This window comes from Cydia amplana, chromosome 7 (genome assembly GCF_948474715.1).
Source record: "Cydia amplana chromosome 7, ilCydAmpl1.1, whole genome shotgun sequence".
NCBI classification, from domain to species: domain Eukaryota; kingdom Metazoa; phylum Arthropoda; class Insecta; order Lepidoptera; family Tortricidae; genus Cydia; species Cydia amplana.
Genome location: NC_086075.1, coordinates 17,968,246 through 17,995,348, shown reverse-complemented (window position 1 = coordinate 17,995,348; position 27,103 = coordinate 17,968,246). Strand labels below are relative to the sequence as shown.

General features: G+C 35.4%; 1 protein-coding gene across 2 annotated transcripts in view; it reads right to left on the bottom strand.

Annotated features, from left to right (window-relative positions):
- LOC134649566 (terminal nucleotidyltransferase 5C) overlaps nucleotides 1–27,103 on the bottom strand; it is a 313,102-nt gene that overhangs the window by 36,606 nt on the left and 249,393 nt on the right. Inside the window, exon 1 of one of the 2 annotated variants that reach the window (XM_063504363.1) lies at nucleotides 11,861–12,472. The exons of the other annotated variant lie outside the window; for it this stretch is intronic. Within the exon in view, the coding sequence (XP_063360433.1) occupies nucleotides 11,861–11,932 (72 nt within the window). The 5' untranslated portion in view covers nucleotides 11,933–12,472. Of the gene's footprint in view, nucleotides 1–11,860; nucleotides 12,473–27,103 lie in introns of those variants that run through there. 2 annotated transcript variants of the gene reach the window in all.

Below are 27,103 nucleotides of genomic sequence, written 5' to 3'. Positions count from 1 at the left end.
GGGTTCGAATCCCGGTAAGGGCATATAATTGTGTGATAAGCACAGATATTTGTTCCTGAGTCATGGGTGTTAGTGTGCTCGTAGAGCATAACGTGAGCATGACGTTCCGTAGTTGCTTTTAGTAAAGTGATAGCTGGAGTTTACAAAAAGCCGTATTTCAACACTAATTTTTCAGTATCTACATACTTCTACGTTAGTACAAGTCTAGTTGCATAATTAGCTAGGTCAATATTACACTTTACACCGCAATGAGCAAAACTACAATACATGTATAATTAACCAGAATCTTTTATTACGAAATACTAACAGTACCTATACTTAAATAAAAATCATAGCGTTTGCTTGTTCATGGTTTATTATGATATGATACACTTTGACCGAGACTGATTATTTAGAGATATACTTAAATATTCCATGTTTGTCATAAATAAACATTATTTTTATTTCAAACGTAACGTGACAAATCCCAGACATATTCTATTGGTTAATAGAGGAGTTGTAAAGTGTAAAATGAAATCGAACCCCGTGTTTGACGACAGATGGCGCTGTTTCGATATGTTTTGTGGCATCCGGATTGTCAGTACAGCGCCAAGCTATTTGTCAAATTCAAAGTACAAATTAGAATTAGGTTTTATAAATCTTACAATGAATAACATTGATGTAAATGATGTATAATACAACATTTCGTCGCGCTAGTAGAATCTGCCATACGTGCGATTCTATATTTAGAGCAGAATGCACGGCGCTCATGAATGAAACATGTGCTGGTACCTGTCGCGAACATTTAATATTGGCGGAATTTAGATTGAATTTAATGCAATTTAGTAGATAAGTCGAATTCTGTGTTGCTCCTGTTGAATTTTGGGGTTGCTGACGCCGTGTACAACGTACCGTCTTAATGGCCGCGATTAAAAAGAAAATTATAAAAAATATTACCTATTGTATCACAAGAAAATGTATGGAATACGCCGGATACGGCAATGAAACTGCAGCCGTTTTTAGGGTTCCGTACCCAAAGGGTAAAAACGGGACCCTATTACTAAGAGTCCGCTGTCCGTCTGTCCGTCCGTCCGTCCGTCCGTCTGTCACCAGGATGTATCTCACGAACCGTGATAGCTAGACAGTTGAAATTTTCACAGATGATGTATTTCTGTTGCCGCTATAACAGCAAATACTAAAAACTGAATAAAATAAATATTTAAGTGGGGCTCCCATACAACAAACGTGATTTTTGACCGAAGTTAAGCAACATCAGACGGGGTCAGTACTTGGATGGGTGACCGTTTTTTTGCTTGTTTTGCTCTATTTTTTGTTGATGGTGCGGAAACCTCCGTGCGCGAATCCGACTCGCACTTGGCCGGTTTTTGATTTGTACGGTGTACCATGAGTAGTCGCCAGCGTAAATGTCAAAAGCCAACTCATGGTAGCCTTACTGAATGCATGTAAATTGCCGTATATTACGGCATTTACCTTATCAGGGCCAATACCGGTCGCATTAGCCTCTACACAGAAGACAGTCGCGATTGCAAAGGCACTATTATTCACGGGAAGAAAAAAGCGAATGAAGTAAGTACCTCATTGTTTTACAATTTGCTGCGGTTGTAAAAAACATGCTGACAGCTCCGCTTACGTATGTCAGCTGTCCATAGTCCATTCAAGAAAAATTTACATACAACATACAAGTCATATAGTAGGTAAGTCGGTCTACGTCGCCCAGAAGAACATAAATGGTCAAATTCATTTATGGTCATCTAAATCAATAAAGAAAAACTCAATGACATTACATGAAAAAGGTTCTAATATTGTACGGGCTCAATTACGAGGATCTCACAGTTACATTCTAACTTTATATTACTCAAATATAATTCAATAAAGCTACATCTTGGTGAAATCGCTAATAAAAGTGAACTCTAGTACTGATGAATAAAACTCAAAATATCATGACATGAAATATATATATATTTAGATGCGAGGTCTGCAAGATAACTTTACAATTTCTATTTGAATTTTAAACAATTAACGCTACAAATTTAAGCTCACTGGCCAGCAATTTCGGAACTAAAGTTTTTCAATAGAAAGGAGGACTTTAAAGTCATTAAAATTAAGATTTATACAACAACGCCGTTAATATCATGAAATACACACCCGCAGTCATTTTACTCGGATTTTGAGTACGAGTGTACGTAAATCAACATACGACGTGATGCCTTCCGACGTGATTTTTACGCGCAATGAAAACGTAAAGTCCACGCGCACGCGCGCGCCGCGTGCAGTGAAAATGTCGCGTGCGCGCACACCGATATGCGCACGATGCGCCTACACATTACTTTTACAATCAATGTGTTTACGCTTTTCTTTACATTGTTGCCGAATTTGTTGGTTCGTCGCGCTTGGTACATTTTTTGCTCGAAAATGTAGAACAGTGTGTTAAACTTTTTTTTTTTTTTTTTTATGATATAGGAGGCAAACGAGCAGACGGATCACCTGATGGTAAGCGATTACCGCCGCCCATGGACACCCGCAACACCAGAAGGGTTGCAAGCGCGTTGCCGGCCTTTAAGATGGGAGTACGCTCTACCCTATTATTAGTAACCCATCATAAAATTAAGCAATATTTATAGTATTTTATGCAACCGTTGTTTAAGAGAGGTCAAAAAAGGTGATTGGCGTGAGTAACAATTTGAGGCGAAGCCGAAAATTGTTAATAAAGACGCCACGAGTATTTTTTGACTCAGTTAAACAACGTTGCATACAATACTTTTTCTACGACCAAGCACTTACTTTGAAATAAAATTGTAAATTTAACAAATATTTTTAATTCAAGAAGTAGCAACTACGGAACCCTAAAAGTGGAGGGTGCGGGCGGGATAAGAATGAATGAAATTAAAAAAAAACATGTCTATGGTTCACTTATTTGTCAGAGATGACATTTAAAATAAGGTTGGCAACACTGTATTTCATTCAATAATTTTTAAGTGGTCATTACACGAAGTATCGTAAAATCGCCAAAAAGATACTGCGTGTATGCACAAATTATTTTTTGGGGAATAGACTAAAGACTTGTCTTGACAACTATAAGGTAGGGTTTTAAAAGTGTGTGAACGATCCTTTAAATGACAATAGAAAAAATATGTTGGCATACTTGGAAACGTGGAATCCATTTCTACGCGTTTTTGCTCAATGGTATTATTTATTAAAACATCTACTTTGTTAAAACTGTTCTCGTCCCGTGATATAAATAACGATATGCAGCGATTTTACAACAGTTATAAATTGATAAGAAATGAATAATCAGATAGAAATCTTCATATGTATTTGATAATAGATAGTTCAATTTAGCAAAAATTAACAACTTTTCAAGCTAACAACCCACTCGTCCATCTATCGTTTTTGCACATTTTAGCCACTTTTCTACTCATGGCTATATAGCTTTTCCGAATCAGTAACACTGCTCTATCAATCCCCACTAATCCCTACTAATGCCTACTAATGTTATAATTACAATATTATAAATGCGAAAGTAACACTGTCTATTACGTTTTCACGCTTAAACAGCCGAATCGATCTAGATGAAAGTATGGATATAGTTTGAGGCTCGAGGAAGGACATACCTAGTATAGTTTGCGTAGGATCATTATCGGACGAAGGAAGAAGCTAGTAGTCACACAAAAGTACTAATATTTGTACGGTCAAAGGTAAAACAATGACCCTCAAATTTATTTCTGTCTCAGTTATTCTCGCATATTTTAATAATGGCCGTTATCAACGACCAAGGGCAGCCAAGCGCTAAAAGTATAATAAAAATATTGATAAAACTGTTGACGTTATATAACGATTGACGTTGTAAAACGTTAATGGTCCGAAATTAACGTCACGTGACTCACGAGACTTAATACAAGTTATATTTGCCTTTAAATTTAGATCGTGATTCTTGAATAACTATATAGTTGTGGAAATAACTATCATTAGGCATAAAAAAAACTTGAAGCTCGACATTTCAAGCGTATTTAATTAAAGAGAGACGTAGAAAATCATCTATCTCTATCACATTACAGCTATTAGAAAGAAACAGTAGCTATGCACTTGCACGTGTGGAAATCGTACTCGTATTTCGCAATACATTGTCCACAGTCAGAGTTCACAGGCCAGGCATTTGATAGCATACATATTTCAATCAATCAAGATAAATAACGGATATAAACTTTATACAAGTAAAAATAAAGTTAAAATTAGAATGACGCAAAAGTATGAGTTGGAACCATTTCAGTTTCAACTTCATCGCTATTAAACGATTACGACGTAACGAAAATGTGACTTGTTAAAAAACAAAGCTATTGCAATATCGGTTTTATACTATTAGTTTTAAAGTTACATTTTAGTTTGACATTTAATGTCTAAAGATGATGCGCCATATTATGCATTTTGTATTTGAATGCGAAAATTGGTATTAGAGTAGGTTTCGTTATGTTATACGCAACATTTGATAGGTGTGAAGAAGATGTATGAAGAAAATATTTCGTAATAGCTATTGGTCACATTTTGTTGAAGTTTTCCTTTCTGTAAGTATTTATAGCTTGAGCAATTTTCTGTGGCATGTAAAAACATTATGAAGTCATTAACCGTTTTGTTACATTTTTAGGTTAGGTTAGGCTATATGCTGTAATTTTTTTATGTAGTCAGCAAAACAACAATCAATATGTAAACATACCTTAATGTGAATTGTGAGAACTGAGAACATTTAATACCCCGCAGTCACATTTATCCGTATAGACCTTATCACACTTTAAAGAATGAAAGCCATATGACAAAACGAGGTAACGTAACGAAGCAAATTGGTCAGTAAAAACTTCGCCAGATGATGGTATTAGTAATTAGGTAGGTAGGTACAGTAAAACGTCAAAGATGAGTTGTAGAAAAACCCACTTTTTTCCTGTAAATAAGGTACTTAAACACAGTTGAATCATGGTCATACAATACTTATTATCTCAATTGAGGATGAGCAAACGATAATCATACTTTAGTAGGTACCCGTACCTTGAGTCACTGACATTGTCAAAACTGACATATACGTTAACGTCTACGAAACTTACTTTCTGTACATGCCGTTCGCACTAATATGCGAGTACGAGCGAGATGCATAGAAAATTAGTTACGTTCTCGATAGCGTTTATGTCAGTGCCAAACTGATGGTAGCCACAAAATTTTGCTCATATAATTTAACTCCATTGGTATTCGGTAGGTACTTGTTTCCAAAAAGTTTATAGCAACAAAATATTTGTTGCCATTCTTAGCTAAATGTACATAATGTAACCTAATGTGTAATTGCAAAGTCAAAGGTATAAAACAATTTTAAAAAGTTTTGTTTTAGATTTTTTTTAGGGAATCTTAAATTATTGATAGGTAAGTAACTTAACCTAACCGCTGCAAGTAAAAAAACAAGTGTGTTTATATTAGAGTAAACGTAGATAAGACAATAAAAACATTGTTCTTAATAAACAAGGCACAAAGACGCTCCAATTCTTTGTTAAACCATGTAAACATCCTCGCGCGCCGACAAAAATGTAAATTCGACCATTTACGCACAGAGTTATTATTCAAGTGATGTAATTCGGAACGCGCGTTACTCATAACGTTGAATTTCAATAGAGAAACGTTCCAATAAAATGCATAAGTTATCTATCAAGGGGATTTCATTTTCTTATTAAATATATTAAAAACGGGTCACTCACGTATCACGTATCGTAGTCGAAAACGCTCGACATGATTCACTCGGTACGGAATGAAACATGTCGAGTGTTTTCGACTTAAAATACGCGAGTGACCCGTATTCAATATAGGTATTTAATATATCTGTGTCTCACGGAAGTGTTGTTATTAAAATTTCATTGTCTTCATAAATATTCGTTAGGGCTTTTCTTACTCCTATTTTTAACTTTTTAACCCCGGACGCAAAAAGAGGGGTGTCATAAGTTTGACCGTATCACTTAAAGGGATGTACCGAATTGGATGCGTTTTTTTAAATTAGAAAGCACGTTTTCTAGCGGTGGTTCTAAGACATGTTTTATCAATTCGTCCGTTTTATTGCGGTGCGGGCATTTTAAGTTTTAATTTAATCAATAAAATATGATCTACGCAGTAAAACTGACCCACTTTGTCATTCCTAGACCTTCACTACGAGTACGCAATCAATACTAAAGCTGTGTATAGGTACGTCAAGTTAATGTTAACACATTTTTGCAGTAAAATACATAAAATTTTAAAATATCAAACAAGGAATTCACCACTACTATCAGAAATGTGAGCAAAACTCAAGAAATCATTAGGTACCTAATTAAAATGAATGTGTTCGATTCTGACTGATGTCTGACGTTCCATTGCTCACAAACTTCATTTCAGCCGAGACAAAGGGGGACAGGCGTCCCCCAAGGATTTCAACAATGACAGCTTTCACAAAGCGTAAAATTAGTTGTGTCAAGGCAATAATTATTCTAAATTATTTGTAGGTACGTGTTTCAAATTGGTCAACTGAATGTCACATGATGGTCATTTCGAATAATTGGGGTTTTCCCTCCCGAACAAAAAACTATGTAGGTACACTTGTAGCATAGTCGTTTTGAAAAATATGTAAACACAAATATGATAAGGAAATTGGGATTTCTTATATTGACCTGATAGTGCAATAGGTGTCCTTGGTAACACATAGTCGACCTAGCACTATAGTCCGTTTTTTTAGCATTAAAAAGAACTTGAAAGAAGGTAAGCGATTTTGACATGTCTTTTAATTGAAAAACACTTTTTATAATCAATAACTATTACTTATGAAAGCAGAAGACTATAAAAGATCGTATTATATTCATAATTGTTACATATTTACCGTAACTTATTTTTAAAATGTGTTTTTCAAATAAAAGACACATCAAGATTGTTTACCTTATTTCTAATGCAAAAAAAAAACGAACTATAGGCAGTTTGTCTAACCGCGGTTATTAATTTCTTGATGTACAGATATTATCGATCGCGTAAGTATACATTTAGTACGTATGTTATAGTTTTATAGAAGTAAGTTTATAGGAGGATACATAGATTTGGAACATTCAGGTATTTTATGTAGGTATATGTAATTTGTATGTGCCCAATTACAGTGGTACCCACGCAAAATTGAATAGAGTAAACTAACAGCACAAATTCGAAAATAATTGTGTATGTGTGTATTGTGTGTGTGTGTGTGTGTGTTGTTTTTTATTTCAAATATGGATATATTATATCAAGAAACGCCTTGCTCGTAAATATATTTCTATGTTTACCTACAGAATATGGCCAATTTAACTTGTTATTTAACGCAAGTGGCTAGCCACAGATACGACACGCTCTGCGATAAGGACACCGCATCCGTACTATGTCACTTACAATGTTGTCGTTGGCTAGTTGTTGTAATCGGTCGAGTTCATAAACATATTTACAAGCCAACGTTCCATAAATATATTTACACGAACTTATTGTCAATCCTGCATGACTCCACGTCCAAACTATAGGTATTATATTTATCTGTAGATATAAGTATGTAAATAAATATACCAAATGAATAAATTATCAGCCATATCTAATCAGATATACATAGGTAGTAGATATTACAATAACGATAACTGGAAGATAGTTTTTGATGAATGCATGATTTACACAGAGTTATTTAGCTATAGGTAGCTATAATACAATTTTAATTTATTTATTTCATAATATTGTTTTTTATACACACCAGCTCAGCCTAGCTTACCTACTCGTCGGATATATTATTTTAACTTTAAGTAAACAAGCATATATATGTAGTAGGTAGGTATAATAACGCTATTCTTATTGTTATCTTCAGTGTTGGCGTCACCGATACGATACACTTGGCAATTAATAATGTCATTAACACTTCACACTCGGCAAATCACGTGACGGAACGAAAATGAGAATAAACAAGAAGTAGTGTTTGAGAAACGATATAGTTTACGGTTTGTTTTTCGTAAGATAATGCCCCAAAAACATTTTATTTGGGTTGGGTCCCTTTTCTCTTGTTAAAATTTAAATATAGTGAGCGGGTTACTAATGCTGCCGACTGTACTTTCTGTGAAAATTTGTTCTGTAAAAGCGCGCAACTCCGTATGTCAAGCAACTCAAGCACGACTTCAAGTACTTAATTAAGTACCTATGGAGTCGCGCGCAACTCGCGCAATTCGCGTGACAGATACCTATTAAAATGACAGTTCATGTTACTAAGTTGCTACACTCAGTACCCAATCATCTTGCTTGTACCAATTTTGTACTTAAAAATGTTAGTAGGTACCTATCTGAAAAAAAAATGTAAGTATTACGGTTTATGTAATTCTTGGGATTAGTTGTCAAGTGGACACCTAGGCTCCCATGATGCCTTGGAAAAAATCCGGGACAACCAATGATTTATAACTCAAGATAAGTTATAGGCATTCCAAAATTGAAGCGCTTAACTTGTGACAAATTGGACAAGTTGCCTTTAGACGCGGCTGGACAAGCGAGAAATGTGCACGTGCTAACGAGCTCCGGCACACCGAAAGAGAAAGAGACGACCTTATGTTTAACAACGAGTGTGACAAAGATGGATGGAATGAGAAAATAAATCAAAAATAACAGATTTCTTCGTAGGCACAGAAATAAATATGGAAGTATTTTTGGGCTCCTCAAGTATGAGGATAACCTTGGTTATATAATATCATTGGGGACAACGCGAGGGAGATGGTGTCACAAACAAGATGTAAACAGCTGATAAAACAATGGCGACAAACAAAAAGCAGACTTCAATCGATCGCGATGATGATGATGATTACGGTACGAATACAATATAATAGGTATCAGGGATCCTTCATATGTGTATTATTTTATGTGTACTTATTACGTACGCGATTAATCATCAAACTTTAGTAAACGAAACACTTGAACAACATTCATTTAACTTCTGTAACCTTAGGTGACATAACTAAGTAGGTAGGTATAGGTATATAATATTATGAATAATGCAAAGCATGCCATCACTTCGATCTAGTTACGGGGGTATTCTTTTGACGTGATAACGTCTTATAAATCGATGAACACCGGTAGCATGTACGAAAAAGTGTCACGTTGTGGACAGATCTCCATGGTAACGTTGAGGACAGATCTCCATGGTAACGTTGTGGACAGATCTCCATGGTAACGTTGTGGACAGATCTCCATGGTAACGTTGTGGACAGATCTCCATGGTAACGTTGTGCCAATATATGTACGAACAAGTGCGAGTGAAATGCACGCGCGAAAGATAATAAAATTACATTATTTTGAAGAAGTAGATTAAATATCGTAGAATTTAGAAAGAGGGTTAATATGTCTGGGCAATGTAGAAAAATAAGACCGTGTGACCTAGCGCAATATAATTACCACTAGCAAATCGTTACACACTATTTAAATACCGAAATAGAAAATCTAAATTGATATAGTTTTATCTTTAGTGGATACAATACGAGTAGTGCTAATAGCACTTATAATTATATATTCCTAATTATAAAACATCCGTTTAATATAAAATCCGTATTTACAGATTAGATCCAATTACATTTTTTCAGCTAGTAAAATCTTTACGTATAACAGGGTCTTTGTGCTAGTTTTCGTCCAGCTCTAGTTTTCGTCCACTTGACGAAAATTGAATTTATAAACCTACATTGCTGCACAGATTTGGACTTATTGCAATCCTTAATGTCTAAACAATTTATCTATCTACATAAAAATTATATTTCGCAAGTAGCAAATTAAAAATGAAATACATTTTATATTACGAATTATATACCTTAACCAGAACCGGTATCAGTAAATACCAGTCTACATAATGTAAAGAAAGTCAACAGTTTGCTTTGTTACCTCATTTCAAATTTAAAATCGCAAATGAGTTTCGTATCTATAAACTTTCTACCGTTCGCGAATTAGAATCGTACGTTTAACGCTTACATGTTTCATTTAGTACCTACGTAAGCATAGACCGACAGACATACATAGGTAATTTTTATCATGTTCTAATAATGAATAAAATATATAAAATTAAAATCAAATAAATACTCGTAATACTCTAAACAGTCGAAAACCAGAATACAACAATAATATTGAGCTATCAAAAATGGGGGTTAAGGTATGTTGGGGTAATACCGTACGATTTTGGGACTAATTGAGAGACCTCGCGAAAAAAATTTTTTTCTCGACCTCAGTAACTGATAGATACTAGAAATGGGGTGCAATTCGTTAAATAATAACCATAGTTTAGGCCTGAATATTGGCAACTTTCAATATTCAACGGTTTCAGTTTTGTACCAGTGTAAAGATGAGGCAAAATTCAAATGCTCTGGGTCTTCCGAGGATAGAACTTCCTCCGTGGAAGTCAGTAAAATTCGCCGATACGTCCGAAAAATGCATTAAACATAGAAACAGCCGTGTTTGGAGATCGCAAACGCGTGAAAAACACGAAAAAGTCAGACTTCCGCGAGAACGACGAAAAACAATCGGGCTTCAAACATGGCGGGTAAACCTGACATAACACGCAACTACTTACTAAACTATACCAGTTTACTATAAATTAAGTCGTTTATTGGTCAAAAAATCAATTTTATCACAAGACACGAAAGCATCATTTTCAAATATATTCAATCACCATTTTTAGGTTTTAACAATCATCAATTCATCATCATCCACATCGTTTAGTACCTAAACAAATTAAATACTTATTCTGACAACCTCCCTGTTCAGCTAATAATTCTGCTCACTATCGACATTTCATAAAGTGCAACTCGATAGTAAAATAGCCTCTTGCTATTCTGTACAAAAAGTTATATATTTTGTGTTCTTGTTCGTATAATTTAATTCTGACAATGCGTTCAATAAATAAACGACTACTACCTACCAAAAAATAGTCTGAAAGAAATCATTATTTAGCAATAAATCCGTCTATAATTTATTTCAATATTAAATTCTGTATAAAAGAGTATTGTTATGTGTCTTTGTATTGACCTTTTATCACTTTAATGAAATCGAATAACAATAAAACATTATATGACAAAACATATAACACACAGATAACCTTGGAAACGAAGATTTATTATTCGAGATATATAAAAAGTTTACAATCAATCATGATTAATTTAATTGGTGTCACAAACAAGATGTAGAAAGACGATAAAACAACGGACAAAAGAATAAAGCAGACTTAAATCGATCGCGAATCAATTTACAAAATCTTTTGTCACTATGTGGGTAAGGAAAGAAAAAAATAATTGGATTGAAGGACACAGAACAGCGCAAAATTTATAGATTTCGTGACACAACGGCCACAACGCCCACACAGACTTACTATACAAACACTGCTAATTATTTTATAGCCATATTGTATTTTATTTTAGAATTCCGACGGCTTTAAACGATACCTAAATTTAACTTTTTAAATAGAAAAACAGAGTTAATAACAGGAGCTCACAGATAGAAGCTAGATATAATATAATTTACACTATAAAATATTATATAGGGCTCTTCTACTAGTAAATTTAGAGGCGAGGAACTTCGATGGCGAGGTACCTGCATTCCTTATGTCAACTCAATTTAATTACCATTGTAATTGTAACTTTAAATTATCGGCAACTCTTACACACAAATATGCAAGCGCCCACAGAAATGTATGTTTTCTGTGCAAGCGCCTAAAGGTCGCTGCAACATTCTACCCCTCTTTTTCGGGTCATACGTTTATTTTACACCATCGCAAATAAAATCTAAACTTTTCACTAATACGGAATTGGCCGCGCGCCATAGCAATCATCACATGATACGCACTCACCTTCATGTCGTCGAGCATGTCACACACGGAGATCAGAGACGCAGCATCGGGGGACACCTTGATAACACCCATGGCGAAATTCCCTAGAATCCAGGCCCGTCTAAACTTTTTAAATTTTTGAATATGGAACGCGCGTCAGTCGTTTTAGGAACACAGCGAGACGGGTGGACGCCGTGACCGAGCCGCGTGGACTGACGTCGTGAGAACGTTCGCGCCAGTGAAAGGGTCGTGACGTCACTGCCGATAACGCGAGCGCGACTTGTTGCTACAACTCCCGTCCCGCTCACACGTACAAAAATTACAAATATCCGTCTCAACACCAATGCTTGATACATTTTGATAAAATGTATCGCGTTATCGTTTTGCACGCAGATTTCGATTTTTAGTAACAAAGCTGACCTTGTCGCGTGAAAGGATGCTTTGTTTTTGTTACACAACATAATTATATGTGCAGTTTATTTTTAAATATAGACTGTAACCTTCAAAAAGGTTGAAATTTCCTACTACGTCATCCGTAGTCCGTCTACGTCACGCGTAGCCGCCTACGCTTACGGGAGCCTGCGGCGTAGCGTTGCTACGCAACGGGAGTACAACACCTCCCCAAAACCAAAGTGCAATAAGTCGTGAACGTAATCATTACTAATAAGAGCCTTAACGCGTTTAAATTGGATCTAAAATAGCGTGCTAATAATTTTGAAAGTATTACTATATTTTGTTTTATGACCGTATTGGGAATTGTATTGAAGAAGAGAGTAAAATCCTCGTAACATTATGAAGTATTTATAATAATAGGTACCTACTACGTTTCAAATGTAATGTCAACTAATAAACAATATATAGTTCAATATAATTTATCACTTTTTAAGACAAAATCCCTGAAAGAAGTGGGGGGTGATGTTATGTAGGGGTATCCAATCTTTTTTTGTCCTTTTATGGTTAAAAGTTCAAAACTAAAATAATCTACATTCGCCCCTCGTAGGTAACATGTTCTATACTGTACGAGTACCTACAAACTGCCGTATTCGAACTTCAAGATATTCACAAGAGACGACACGTACTAGATCCATTCTAGATACGTTATAGTTTAGATTTCAACTAGTTCTCTTTTGCAGCGCAATTAGGGCAACCAATGTCACTTTTACGATAGATCGTGTTAGATATCTATTAGATGTGAATTAGATCTCTAAGTGATATCTTGTGGAAATCGTTCAAGAGTATCTCCAGAATCGCGGAAATGTCAAATTTGACGGGTTATATCTTAAACATATCGTTATCGTATCTTGGCGATGTCTAAAAGATATCTAATAGATGTCTATTACAAAATCCGAATCGAACCCCAGGTTAGTGGGATGGTGCAAGTGGCGCGGTACCTTGTTTTTCAACGTATTCTCGTAAAATTTTGTGAGCGGGTATGATTGTTGATGATTTTTGACCGATTGTAAATTTTTCATAATGTCCCATAATATATTCAGTGTTAACCTGTGTAAATATACTCGCGAGGTCTACAGCTCACCGGGCCACCAATATGAAATAAATTTAAGATGTTTAAAGTTAGGACGCATGAATGCAGTTCATTTCACCAACTAGTTTGTAATTAACTTTTGTTTTCAAAATCAGTCCCGAAACTGGGAATGCCCGGTTCCCGCCATACAAATTTAGTCCCGGGACTATTTACATGCGACATTCGATGCGAGAAATTTCAAATTCATATAAAATCCCCGCAACCCGGCAACCTTCAAATCAAGGGTGAACAGGCACCTTCTGGGCAGACTCGCTCCATCGTAGGCCACGTCTTCGCCTCGGCTAGTCTGTGGCCATGAGTAAGCCCATTTTTAATTAAAAAAAAAACAATTTGAGGTATTTAAAGTAGGAATGTGGCTTGTATGCAGAGAGCGAGTGAGTTTGAAAGGCGAGTACCTAAAGGTCGCGCCCCGACCGTGAACTTCTCGAGTCGATGACATACGGCAGTGACAGGTGAAGGCGATGACAAATTATATTCGATCTCTTTTGACGATATTCAAACGTGATAAGCTACGTTTGAATATCGTAATTAGGTTAAAGATTCGTTAGTTCAGCGAATAGGATAGAATGCATCGTCAAAAATTGACGAATGGGAAAAAATAACATGATTTAGATTAGATATCACTTTGATGTCAAAATGTTAGTTTGAATCTATATACTTTACTATTTGGTTTGAATTGGCCTCATGTTTTTGAAAGACAGTTAAAATACATTGACAGATTTTTGAGGGTTCCTAAAATGCATTTACCAAATTATAAATAAATGTTTTAGGTAAATCAAGCTTTAAAAACAGTTGTTTTTATTAATTCAGCTTTGTACCTTTCTTTCTAAAGGTAAGTAAAACTCTTCTTGTCAATAGTTGTGGCCATGTTTATATTTCTTTCAAGTCGCTTTTTGAACCATGGCATTTAAATTCACCAAAATACGTTGGTTAATATAATATTGGTTTCGGTGATCCGGTGTCTAAATTATAGACACCGAATAGACGGTTTAAATGAGGTTTTGAAATCTTCGAAAATAATTAAATTATGCCTATTTAAATTATCTTAATTTACTGTGGTTTTTTGGCATGTTTCTCTAATTTCCTTTTAGATTATAATTACTGAATTTAGTTGTGAGTCGATTATATAGGCCAAACATATGCCTGAAAACGAGGCACTTGCTCGTAATTCCAATTTTTCGGGCGTTGTCAGCGAGTGGTTGATTTCTTTCTGACACCAAAGGCTGCCGGCGGAAAAATTCACCTTACTTATATAAAAATATAATTAAAGAAAATATCCGCAGTTTGGCAAGCTGTTCGGGTAAATAATACTTTTCGAGTGTACGTTTGTACCGTGCCTGTTTATAGCGAAAAGTTCCTTTGCTTACGAGTAAAGTGGAATTCAATTGAAAAAACAATAATTGTTTACATGACAGATTCTGTTAGCATTTGACGTATTTCAAATTTAACCTAATTTCAAATTTCAAACTTCAAATTTTCAAATTTCAAATATACTTTATTCATGTAGGCCTAGCAACAAGCACTTATGAATAGTAATTAGGTATTACATAGGTACATATTATCTTAATCTAATTATAGAGCAATTTATTGATGTTAATATTATTCCATAATAACATTGTATCATACAGATCAAATTTAACACTAAGAATTCCACAAAAAGATCGTAAAAGTTTTACGATGGTTGTTTTCATTTAAATATTAATAATTAACATAATTTTTAACTAGTTGATAGTATTGATAAAATAATTTTTGGCAAAAATTTCATTTTTGGTACACGCTTTTATCGCTGACTGTACTTTTCTTACGACAGACAACTAATACTCATCGAGACAATTCTAAAAACCCCTAACACAATTAGGTTGCGTTGTTTCATTACAGAGTTTTCCTATGGCCACCTCCTGTCTCCATCATCAGATCAGCTCGATGGTACCATAATATTGCATTGTCACCCGACTTACATGTGTATGCAAAATTTCAGCTCAATCGGAAACCGGGAAGTGGATCAAATTTAACTTGCAAGATTCCATTACATAGTTACATACAGGTCGACCTAATAAAAGCGTGTTAATCATGGTATGGCACAAAAAATGCGAGATTACGAAGAAATTAAGGTGAATTGGTTTGTTTGACATTATTTGTCTTTTCTATTGAACTCCACTTTAAATTAATATTTTATTCGTATTCTAATTTATTGTTGGTTCCGCTTAAATAACACCATAAAAGGGATCTCTTTCTGCTACCTACCACCTACCCTTTGATAAAAATAAATTTAATTCCCGCTATTTCGACACTGGTACCAATGTCATTTTCACAGAGTACCTAACGGATAAGCTGCGAGTTTTTATTGTGGTCCACCCACAGTGACCCACACACCTATTTTACATCGATATATTTTACCTTCTTTCGGAATTTACATGAAAAACAATCCCTAAAATACATTATTCCTGTTTTAATACGCTTTGAACTGTCGACAAGTGACATTAGGAGCGATATATACCCAGCTAAATGTTACATTAACATACCAATACAGACTGTGAATATTTTACGCTCAAATTCTTGTACCTGCATACATTTTCATTAAATAAACATTTGAGGGAGCCATTTAAAATAAGTGATCCTACTCCCACGTAACGTAGCCTACGTTTTTTGCTATACCTACTCAAACCGCCTTATTAAAAAAAACTTAGCATATGTTTGTAAAATTTTGCCTGTTGCTAACAAACAGAAATTTTAAAATGAAGTATAGGGACAAACGATTAACAATAATTTGTTAGATTTGAATAACGTTTATGTTATGAATAAATGTTTATGGCGTTATTGTTAGCGTTAGAGCGGTGTTTAGAATTTAAAATGTTAGGTTTTGATATCTGTATCATACTAGGTATATTAAAGCCTGACCAGGCGGTCTAGCATAAGTTGCATTCTCGCGCGCGAGTCCATACTTGAAGTCGCGCGCGTGAAGGTAACTCATGCTAGACCGCCAGTAATATATTTAAAATCATTATCAAGAGGGCGCTGTTAGCCATGACACACAGGGTGACAGTTCAGTACTTATAGTATGAAAAAATTAGTTCCAGTGAGATTCCGCAACATGGCGCGATCACTGATCATGTATTCCTGGTAGAGATGGGTAGGGGTGAGTAAATTACCATGATGGTAAGACCAATCATCTTGTACGGATGCCTGGCATGGTGGCCAAGGACACTAAAGAGAACATGCAGGGATGCCCTTATGAAAATACAAAGAACGGCATGCATGGCTATTACTGGTGCGTTTAGAACGACGCCAACCGCGGCGATGGAGGTACTGCTAGACCTTCCACCGTTACACCTAGTGATACAATCTGAGGCGCGGAAATCGTTACACAGGTTGGCCCTAACAGGCCTCTGGAGCGATAGCAAGCCAAAGACCAAGCACACAAACATGGAATGTGACAATTTCGTGAAAAGGATTACGAACATGGGCTGCGATAAAATGCAACCCAAGTTTGTGTACCATAAGAATTTTAACGTTAAAATTCCAACAAGGGCAGAATGGACCGAAGGTCTTGAAGCACCAATCCCTGATGAAAACGACATCATATGGTACACAGATGGGTCTAAGACAGAATCTGGTACGGGAGCAGGCATTTATGCAAATGACTTTAGTAGTAGTATAAGCATGGGCAATTACGCCACTGTCTTCCAAGCTGAGACTTTCGCTATAATTGCCTGCGTGCATGAGAATATAGTTAGGCAAACCCAAGGGAAGAATATCTATATACTCAGCGACAGTCAGGCGGCACTCAAAGCGCTTGAATCGCACAGAGTGGACTCTAGACTGGTATATAATGGCGTCCAAGCTCTGAACCAGCTTGGAAGGCAAAACAGAGTGCAACTGGTATGGATCCCAGGGCACGAGGGATTCATAGGCAATGAAAATGCAGATGAACTTGCCAGAACCGGATCTGAAAGTAACTTTATAGGTCCGGAACCATTCGTGGGGCTCTCACAGGGAACCATCACAACGGCTATTAAAGACCATGCCAAGACCAAACATCAGGAAGAATGGAACAGTCTGACGGGTCTAAAGCATGCAAAGCTCTTCATGCAAGGAGTAGACTCCGGCTGGAGCAAAAAGCTTTGGAAACTTAGCAAAAGACAACTCCAAATCATAACGGGGGTGTTCACTGGCCATTACGGGGTCAAGGGAATTCTGACCAAGATGGGACATTCTGACAACACCGATTGTCGTATGTGTGGCGAAGAGGAAGAGACAGTGAAACACTTAATGTGTGAATGTCACGCCCTAGCCAGACAAAGAATGAAGGACTTTGGAGCAGGATATCTGGAACCAAAGGACTTTAAAACGCTACCCATGAGCTCCATCATCCGACACATGGATATGGTGGGAAAAGCTCTTGAGTAGCTGACGGATCTTCTCCAGGGGGTAATTGCACAAAAGATCCCTATGGGTCGAAGTGTATCCGTAAGGGCCCCCGAAAATAATAAGATAAGATAAGATAAGGGGTGAGTAAATACTGAGTATTTACTCAAAGCACCCGATAAATACCCGTATTTACTCATTTAGGTGGGTAAAAACGATTGCTTATAAAATATTCAAAAAGTGAGATTTAAAAACAAAATTGTCTTTTATTGAAGAATGCTAACGTGTGTTAACATCTATAAAATAAAAAGCATATAGGACGCTTAATTTTGGAAAAAAAGGTTATTATCAGTGAGAGGCAAATTGTGATAATGTATAGTGCATAGTTAACAATTTTGTTTTAAATAAGAATATATTTACTTTAAAAATATGGTACCTACTTAAATTCTATCGATGTTCTAGATAACTGCATGTCGCGCAAAAGTGCATGTTTACGCGGCACTTACGACCTTTTATTAAGGGTTTCTTAAAGAAAACTCAAAAACAGCTCAACCGATGATGTTCAAAATATAGTTTTTTGTATTCTATTATACGGCTAATCTCCCGATATGTTTTATATTTTTTCTGAACTTTGGTTCGAAAGTTATAGAGAGATAAACATTATTTTGGCCTTTCGAAACGGTTTTTTCCCAAAAATATTCATTTTATCCAAAAAAGTTCTTAGAAACATTTCAGTTATTTTTAAAGACCCATTTAATGATGTGCAACACGTTGGTGGTTTCTGAATTTTTTTTTTGTGACTATTAGTTACAAGTATGGAGTGCCCCTCTTAAAAATACACCTATATTTAAAATTTATATGCCCCTTTAAGCACTCTAAATAGTTTATACCCACCAATTTGGGTACAAACGAGTAAATACGGGTATATTGAGTAAATACTGAGTATTTACTCGATATTTACCCGTGAGTATTTACTCACTACCCATCTCTAATTCCTAGTCAGGCTTTACTACTGCTTATTTGCCGCGCGCGAAATACATTGCGAGTCCAGGCCTTAAAAAGGATCTAGGTCACATTTAAGGTGACATTCGGGTATCAACTGCAGATGCATTAAATACTGCTGCGACATTACTGTGGTGGCCTTGCTGCGGCCGTAGTTTCTCTAAATTTTCTTGATAAAATGAATGACGGGTTGAACGTCATAATCGCGGCAGCGAACGTCATTCCTTTATAAACAAGTTACAAGCACCCAAAGAGCAGGACTGCAACAACACATCCGTCTCGCTCTCGCATTAACAAATAAGGATACGTTTTGTTTGCCGTTCGATTGCTCAAAGACAGGAAGTTTATTAGCTAAATGGATCGAATTTAATTGAGTTATTAACGCAGCCTGTATTCAACGTGTTTACTTTCAAAACGTCTTATGTTGGTATAGGTTTTCAAGGCTGTTACGTCCATTAGTTAATAATGTACACTTTATGCGCGTGCGCGTAAAAAACGTTTGAATTTGCTTTGATTATAGCTGATCTCGTTTATCGATTAGTTAGGTGGTTGTGTGGTTATGTTTGGTTTAGTCGGAGGTCACACCAGCATCAAATATGTAATATAATATTATAAATAATAAATACAAAGTCTGTCTGTGTTACATTTTGACACTTATTCTATTGAACAGATTTAGATACCTACATATATGAAAATTGGTATGGACAACAGTTTGAGTAGAATAGACATATGTATTTTTGAGAAGTTTACATGCACCCATATTTTTACACTTGTCTTTACAACCAATGTTTCTTTCTGAGTAAGTAGTATATGAAGTAAAAATACTACTCAAAATAAATACTAAAACGTATGTACGTTATGAGTAATACTACTTATACTAGGTACCTAATTGTAATTATTAACTCATAAACATTACGTAAAATTGTTTTTAATTGGTATACTATTATCGATTAAATTCCTCACTCAAGGGCTTAAAAAAGTAAATGTTAATTGAAAGTAGATAGGTTTGTGGGTCAGTGTCGGGCCTATCGCCTCTATAACATACGAACTGACAAAAAGTATACCTTAAGTCATCCTAATAAGGTCTACGAATGGTTAATTTCACGTTGGTACATGGTACCCACACGCAAGCATATTTGCATATATTAACCTGTAAAATGTCGTGACAGGTTATGATTATAGACGTGCTGTCGCCATCAGATATATCAGAGCGGCCGTGGTGCTCAAAAATATCTGAACATGCACTCTAGCGCCTTGACAATAGAGGCGTGTTCAGAATTTGTGAGCACCTATTGGCCGCTCCGATATATCTGATGGCGACTGTATCGTAGTCCACGCATGATGAACATTTCTGAACCGTATTGCGAAGACTTAAGGTTCTCCGATGGTAACTTAAGATGTTAGTGCGTATACGGGCGTCCTTCGAGATATTTATTGGTAATTATTTTAAAGTAATTGATAAGCGTGAGTGAGATGTCGCAACGCTGTGAGAGCTTTTAGTATGCCAATGTAATAACCGTAATAACTATAGATACCGCAACTGGTATTAAATTAAATAAAAACTCAAATTGCTTTGCGATAACTTCGAAAGCAGGGTAATTTTGTAAAAGGCAAATATCTATAAAAATAGGAGCTCTTTATACTCTTACTTTAGCAACACTAACGCTACTCCTTATGTTTACTTAGGCATAGGTAGGTATATCTTACTTACTGTAGATAGAATAGAAAGTGCTTCTAATTTAGTAGAAATTTGCAATTTTAAAAATTATCCGGCGTCCGAAGTAGTGCACCTTACCTACTGCGTTTGCGACGTTTTATTGGGCGTTGATCAAATTTCGCAATGGCGGACATAACATGCGGTTCCTCAACACATAGGGAAAGAGCTATGTGTGTAGGTACGTAAAACCATAGAGAAAAAAATACATAGAGTGCTCACTCCAATATCAGTTTTAGTACCAAAAAGACTATTAGCATCTAGCATTGAGTAGCCGAACTATCAGTACTGCTACATCTATTGTCAAGTACTGATAGTTCCGCTACTCGATGCTAGATGTAGACACTGAAATTAATAGTCTGAACTGATGTATGGAGTGAGCACTCTATGTATTTTTTTCTCTATGGTAAAACAGTGTACGTAACTGTACATAATTAAGCATACATCCAAAGAAGCACAACACTCGTATTTTAATTCCTTTCATTATGTAGGAGTCACATAAAATAGTATTATAACATTCCAACCGGTAAAAGACACGTATTTAAGTCTATTTAACAGGGATTAGATTCCTATTATTGATCAGACACATACCTAAGTCGCAATTATGTATCATATATTATAGCCATTATGAAGCACTTAGTCGGTACAAGAAATACTTATTTATATGTAAGACCATTTCAAATCGTCATATACTTCCTGTAACACGAGCAAATAATTAAAACATATATTGTAAGTACCTACTCCTCAAACGATATAACTTTAGATGGTAACCACTTTTTTCAAACAAATTAAATATTAAGACATACCGACTTAGGGCCCGATTCGGATTTTGAACTAGACATCTATTAGATGTCTATTAGACATCACCAAGATTACCAAGATACGACAACGATATGTTTAAGATCTTGCTTGTCAAATTTGACATTTGTGCGATTCTGGAAATACTCTTGAACGATTTCCACAAGATATTATTACGATATTTTAACGTAAAAGTGACATTTGTTGCCCGAATTGAGCTGCAAAAGAGAACTAGTTGAAATCTAAACTACAACGTATCTAGCACATATCGTTCTCTAGTCTAGAACGGATCTTGTTTTCCGAATACCGCGGTTAGGCGGTGCCTGTCACGCTTTAAACATATTAACAAAATTTGCAAGACATTGCGTCTTAGAATAAACTTTAAAGTGTAATCAAAATCAAAACACAAGTTATTTTTATTTTTATAAGTCGCTGAACAAATGTTGGTCAGTTTAAGTTATTGCTCCTATTATAGGCAACACCCATAATAAACATAATTTTATTAGTAAGTACCTATATAAAGTTTATTGATTGTTTTAGTATCCAGTGGAATAATTCCCTTTCTTTCTGTAGTTGTCTTGTTCGAGGACATTTTTAAAAGTTGTCCCCAGACCTTTGTTAATAGGTGACTTGCTTCACATATACCTACAGTTACTGACAATAATAAATCGTCAGGTGACAAGCAAAAGTCACTAATTACTATAAAATATTTAAACAAAAATCAACTTTCTTTTCGTACTAATATGGTTCACTATGGCTATGAACTTGTGGAGGTAATTACTAATTAGTGACTTTAGCTTGTCACCTGACAAAATAGTGATATTAGTGGTAGTGGCTATTGGATGCGGAGATAAAATTATAAAGTAGCTATTATTTAATGGTGTTATTAATAACTGTAGCCAGCCTTAAGTAAAATGTCATTTTATTCCTTTAACTTATTGATCGATTGCGTTTATATCAGGTGAGACATGCTATTTTTTGTATTTTGCCTACGTACTTTTTTAAAATGTTGTTATCTTTTATCTGCCAATTGTTTCTGAGTGTTTAGTCAAGTTTTATCTACTTATTGGTGTTTGCATAAAAAAATAGAAAGTTGGGTAGTTTTTTTTAGTAGCAGTGCGATAACGATACTTATGAAAAAAACTAACTAAATGTATACCCTTTGACGACCGGCGTCCTAGAACATAGGCCTCAATAAAGATTAGATTTTTTATCAACATGACAGAGTTGAATTTAAAGTAGCATATTTTGATACCCAGACGTGAGGAGGATACCTACTAACTCACACATTTTAGCTAAGGCTAAACTAGGGCTTAATTTTATAGACCATAATAGGAAGTACTCATATTAAAGTATGTCATACAACTTCTAAACAAGGTTGTCACTCGTCAATAGGACGCGAAAAGTTTTGAATCAAAACTAATCACATACGAAGCGATCTACGGGTACTTCATCACGTTCAATATAACAGGGACTTTGTATCCGCGTGTTAAGGTTTATTTTGGCCTGTGTTTGGTCACGGATATGAACCGTAGGGCCGTCCTTGGTAGGGCCGGGATATAGTAATGACCCGGACGTGAGCCGGACTTGTTTGGATTGTGCGGAAAAATTGTTGCGAAGAAATGGAGAATGTCGCTGTCCTTCATTGTCTTGTGCTGTTTATTCTTTTTTTAATGCTCTCCATCGACTCGTTAAAAATAATCTGATTGAATGAAGCTCGCTTTAGCTTCATTCAGTCTTTGACATAGCGGAGGGATGCAGGGTTAAAAAGTATGCTATAAAGAAGATAAATAATTTGAAGATTACATTTACGGCGGACAGTAATGTAGTCTTAGGTCTAATGTTAACAAGGGGCCAATTTCTCGAACGAGTCTAATATTATTAATGTGTTGTCATAGCAACCCATACGATTTGACAGTTCGTGGACTAATAATCAAAGAGTAAAGTAAGTATATTCTAATAATATTAGCCTAATACTGTTCGAGAAATGGCGGGCCGCTGTAGATATAATGGGTAGGTACCTAATTACTATTATCTACTTATGGCGTTATTCATAAACGGCTGCTAACTTAATCAGTTGATGATCGATGTTTGTCCCTATCTGTCGTTATGCCATAGAGAGGGACAAACGACGATCATCAGCTGATTAACTTAGCAGACGTTTATGAATAACGCCGTTACCTGTTATTTAACTCTTATTCTCCAATTAATAGGAACAGATATCATAAAATAATGTGCGACATGTTCATTTTGATCTAATTAATCCCATCATTAGTCATTACTGTCAATAAATTTTCAACTGTCAAACCCGTTTCTAACGGAATGTAATTTTTTGACACATGGAGCATTTTAGCATATTCAATTAATTAGGTTCCAAATTCAATTATCTGAGACAGGAGATTATTTTGGCCATTACTATGTACTTTAAGTGTCGAATGGGCGTGGTCAGTAAATGTCATATAAAATGTTTTTAAAACGTCAAAACCGCACCTAGTTTAGTAATTAAATACTAGCTTAATAAGGAAATATACATATACCTACATATTGGATTAATCTACATTTTAATTTTTTTTTCTATACCATATACATAAATGCTATTTGTAATTGAATTCATTTACCAATGAAATATGTGTATGTCTATGTCACTATATAAATATTTATGTAAATTAAAGCATTTTGTCCCGGTCGCGGTGGAAGCTGCTGGGCCGTGGTGTTCGGAGGCGAAGAAGTTGGTTGGAGACTTGGGGCGGCGTCTACGTGACAGAGGGTGCGATCCACGTTCAGGCTCCTACTTAGTCCAACAGATATCGCTTGCCATCCAGCGCGGTAATGCCGCTAGTATCTTTGGCACTTTTGGGCTGGGTGGGGGTCGGAATGGGGGCGATAAGTAGGTTATTTTATAGTTTAGTGTGCTTTTTTATTTTAAGGTAGTTTTAGTGTTTTTGTTTGTGTTTTTTTTTTAATTGTATTATTGTATTTATATTTTTGATAAATTCAATACCTATCTTTGTATTCAATTAAAGCAACAAGAAGTAAAACTAGTATGTAAAAAAATGGGCCAAAATAGCCACTAACTGGCATCCCCAGAGTAGGTACCTAAAGTCTATTTTTTTATTCGGTAGACTGAAATGACATTTCATAGTGTGAAATGACACATGATGTTCATACTATGAAATGTCATTTTAGTCTACCGAATAAAAAAATAGACTTTAGTCGTGGCAAAGGCAGACTTGGATGCATTCCAGCGATACTGGCGGGATCTTGCTCAGCACAGGGAGGATTGGAAAGGGACAGGGAAGGCCTTAGCCCGGCAGTGGGACATACAAATAGGCTAAAGAAAAAAAAATTACGCCGATAATTCAAATAAAACAAGCATTTGTGAAAAGTAGGTATGTGTGCCAGGAGCAACTGAGCTACCCAATTTTTTTATCACACAGATAGTGTGTATCTTTTAATACGTTTTTAACGTAAGTGTAACTTATACTGCACAATTTATCTATATATATAAATGCAAGTGTCCTGACTGACTGACTGACTGACTGACTGACTGACTGATTCATCAACGCAGAGCCGAAACTACAAAAGCTAGAAAGTTGAAATTTGCACACTAGGTTGCATTTATAAAGTGTACACGAGATAAGAAGCGATTTTGAAAAATTCAACCCCTAAGGGGGTTAAAAAGGGGATGAAAGGTTGTATGGGGTACAAGTTTTATTTTAAGCTAGGAATTTGAAACTTTGTAAAAATGTATTATATTAAAAAACAAGGAAACTAATTTCAGCGTTTTCGAAAATTCATCCCCCAAGGTGGTGAAAAAGGGGTTGAAAATTTGTATGGAGATCAAATATTTTTGTGAGTGTGGGACTTGAAACTTTGTAATTGAGGATATTATTATAAGACAGGAAAAGTAATTTCAGCGTTTTTGAAAATTCATCCCCTAACAGGGTTAAAAAGGGGTTGAAAGTTTGAATCCATTACAAATGCTTTGAAACTTCTTAGAAAGGCACAATAGCCGATTACAAAAAAAGTAATTGCGACGTTTTAGGAAATTCAACCCGTAAGGGGGTTAAAAAGGGGATGAAACTTAGTCTTGGGGTGCAAATTTTATTTTAAGCTAGGACCTTGAAACTTCGCAAAAAGGTATTAAATTAAAAAATAAGAAAACTAATTTCAGCGTTTTTAAAAATTCATCCCCCGAGGTGGTGAAAAAGGGGTTGAAAGTTTGTACGGAGATCAAATATTTTTGAGAGTGCGGGATTTGAATCTTTGTATAAAGCCATATTATTAGAAATCAAGAAAAGTAATTTCAGCGTTTTTAAAAATTCAACCCCTAACGGGGTTAAAAAGGGGATGAAAGGTTGTATGGGGCACAAGTTTTATTTTAAGCTAGGAATTTGAAACTTTGTTAAAATGTATTATATTAAAAAACAAGGAAACTAATTTCAGCGTTTTCAAAAATTCATCCCCCAAGGTGGTGAAAAAGGGGTTGAAAGTTTGTATGGAGATCAAATATTTTTGTGAGTGTGGGACTTGAAACTTTGTAATTGAGGATATTATTATAAGACAGGAAAAGTAATTTCAGCGTTTTTGAAAATTCATCCCCTAACAGGGTTAAAAAGGGGTTGAAAGTTTGAATCCATTACAAATGCTTTGAAACTTCTTAGAAAGGCATAATAGCCGATTACAAAAAAAAGTAATTGCGACGTTTTAGGAAATTCAACCCGTAAGGGGGTTAAAAAGGGGATGAAACTTTGTCTTGGGGTGCAAATTTTATTTGAAGCTAGGACCTTGAAACTTCGTAAAAAGGTATTTTATTATAAAACAAGAAAACCTATTCAGCGTTTTTAAAAATTCATCCCCCGAGGAGGTGAAAAAGGGGTTGAAAGTTTGTATGGAGATCAAATATTTTTGAGAGTGCGGGACTTAAATCTTTGTATAAAGCCATATTATTAGAGCACAAGAAAAGTAATTTCAGCGTTTTTAAAAATTCATCCCTTAAAAGGGTTAAAAAGGGGTTGAAAGTTTGTATAGGTTTTAATTTTATTTAAAGCTAGGAACTTGGAGCTTCGTAAAAAGGTATTTTATTAAGAGAAAAGAAAACTAATTTCAGAGTCTTTGATAATTCATCCCCCAAGGTGGTGAAAAGGGGGTTGAAAATTTTTATGGAACCCAAATATTTATTTGAGTGCGGGACTTGAATCGTTGTATAAAGGCATAATATTAAAATACAAGAAAAGTAATTTTAGCGTTTTTAAAAATTCATCCCCTTAAGGTTTAAACGGGTTGAGAGTTGGTAGAGGGTTCAAATTTTATTTAAAGCCAGGAACTTAAAACTTCGTAAATAGGTAGTTAGGTAGTAGGTTTTATTAAATAGTGGACTTGAAAATCTTCTGGGGGTTGAGAGAGATTATATCGAGAACAATTTTATTCAGTTAGGGGCTTGAAACTTCGTATTAGGTATTAGCCAGGTTGTGAAAGACAAATCTCATGCGTTGTATAATAATTAACAAATGATTAACCGTCCCTACTGCTATCTTTTGCTGCATAATGTTCTAAGCTAATGTAGAATTTATAACCACCAATATACAAATCCACGCGTACGAAGTCGCGGGCAACAGCTAGTACATTATCGATGTACTATTTTTTGTCAAACAATGACAAAAAAACCTAAACTACTACAACGAGCCACACTAACATACGTACTAACAAGGGAAGTTAAATAAAAGCTTGTAAAAATTATGTAGGTACTCGAACTAAATCTTTAGGTTCAGCATTTTAGTCACCTATACATTATGTATGTAATCTAACTAAACTTACATGTTAGGTTCAGCACTTTACTGAC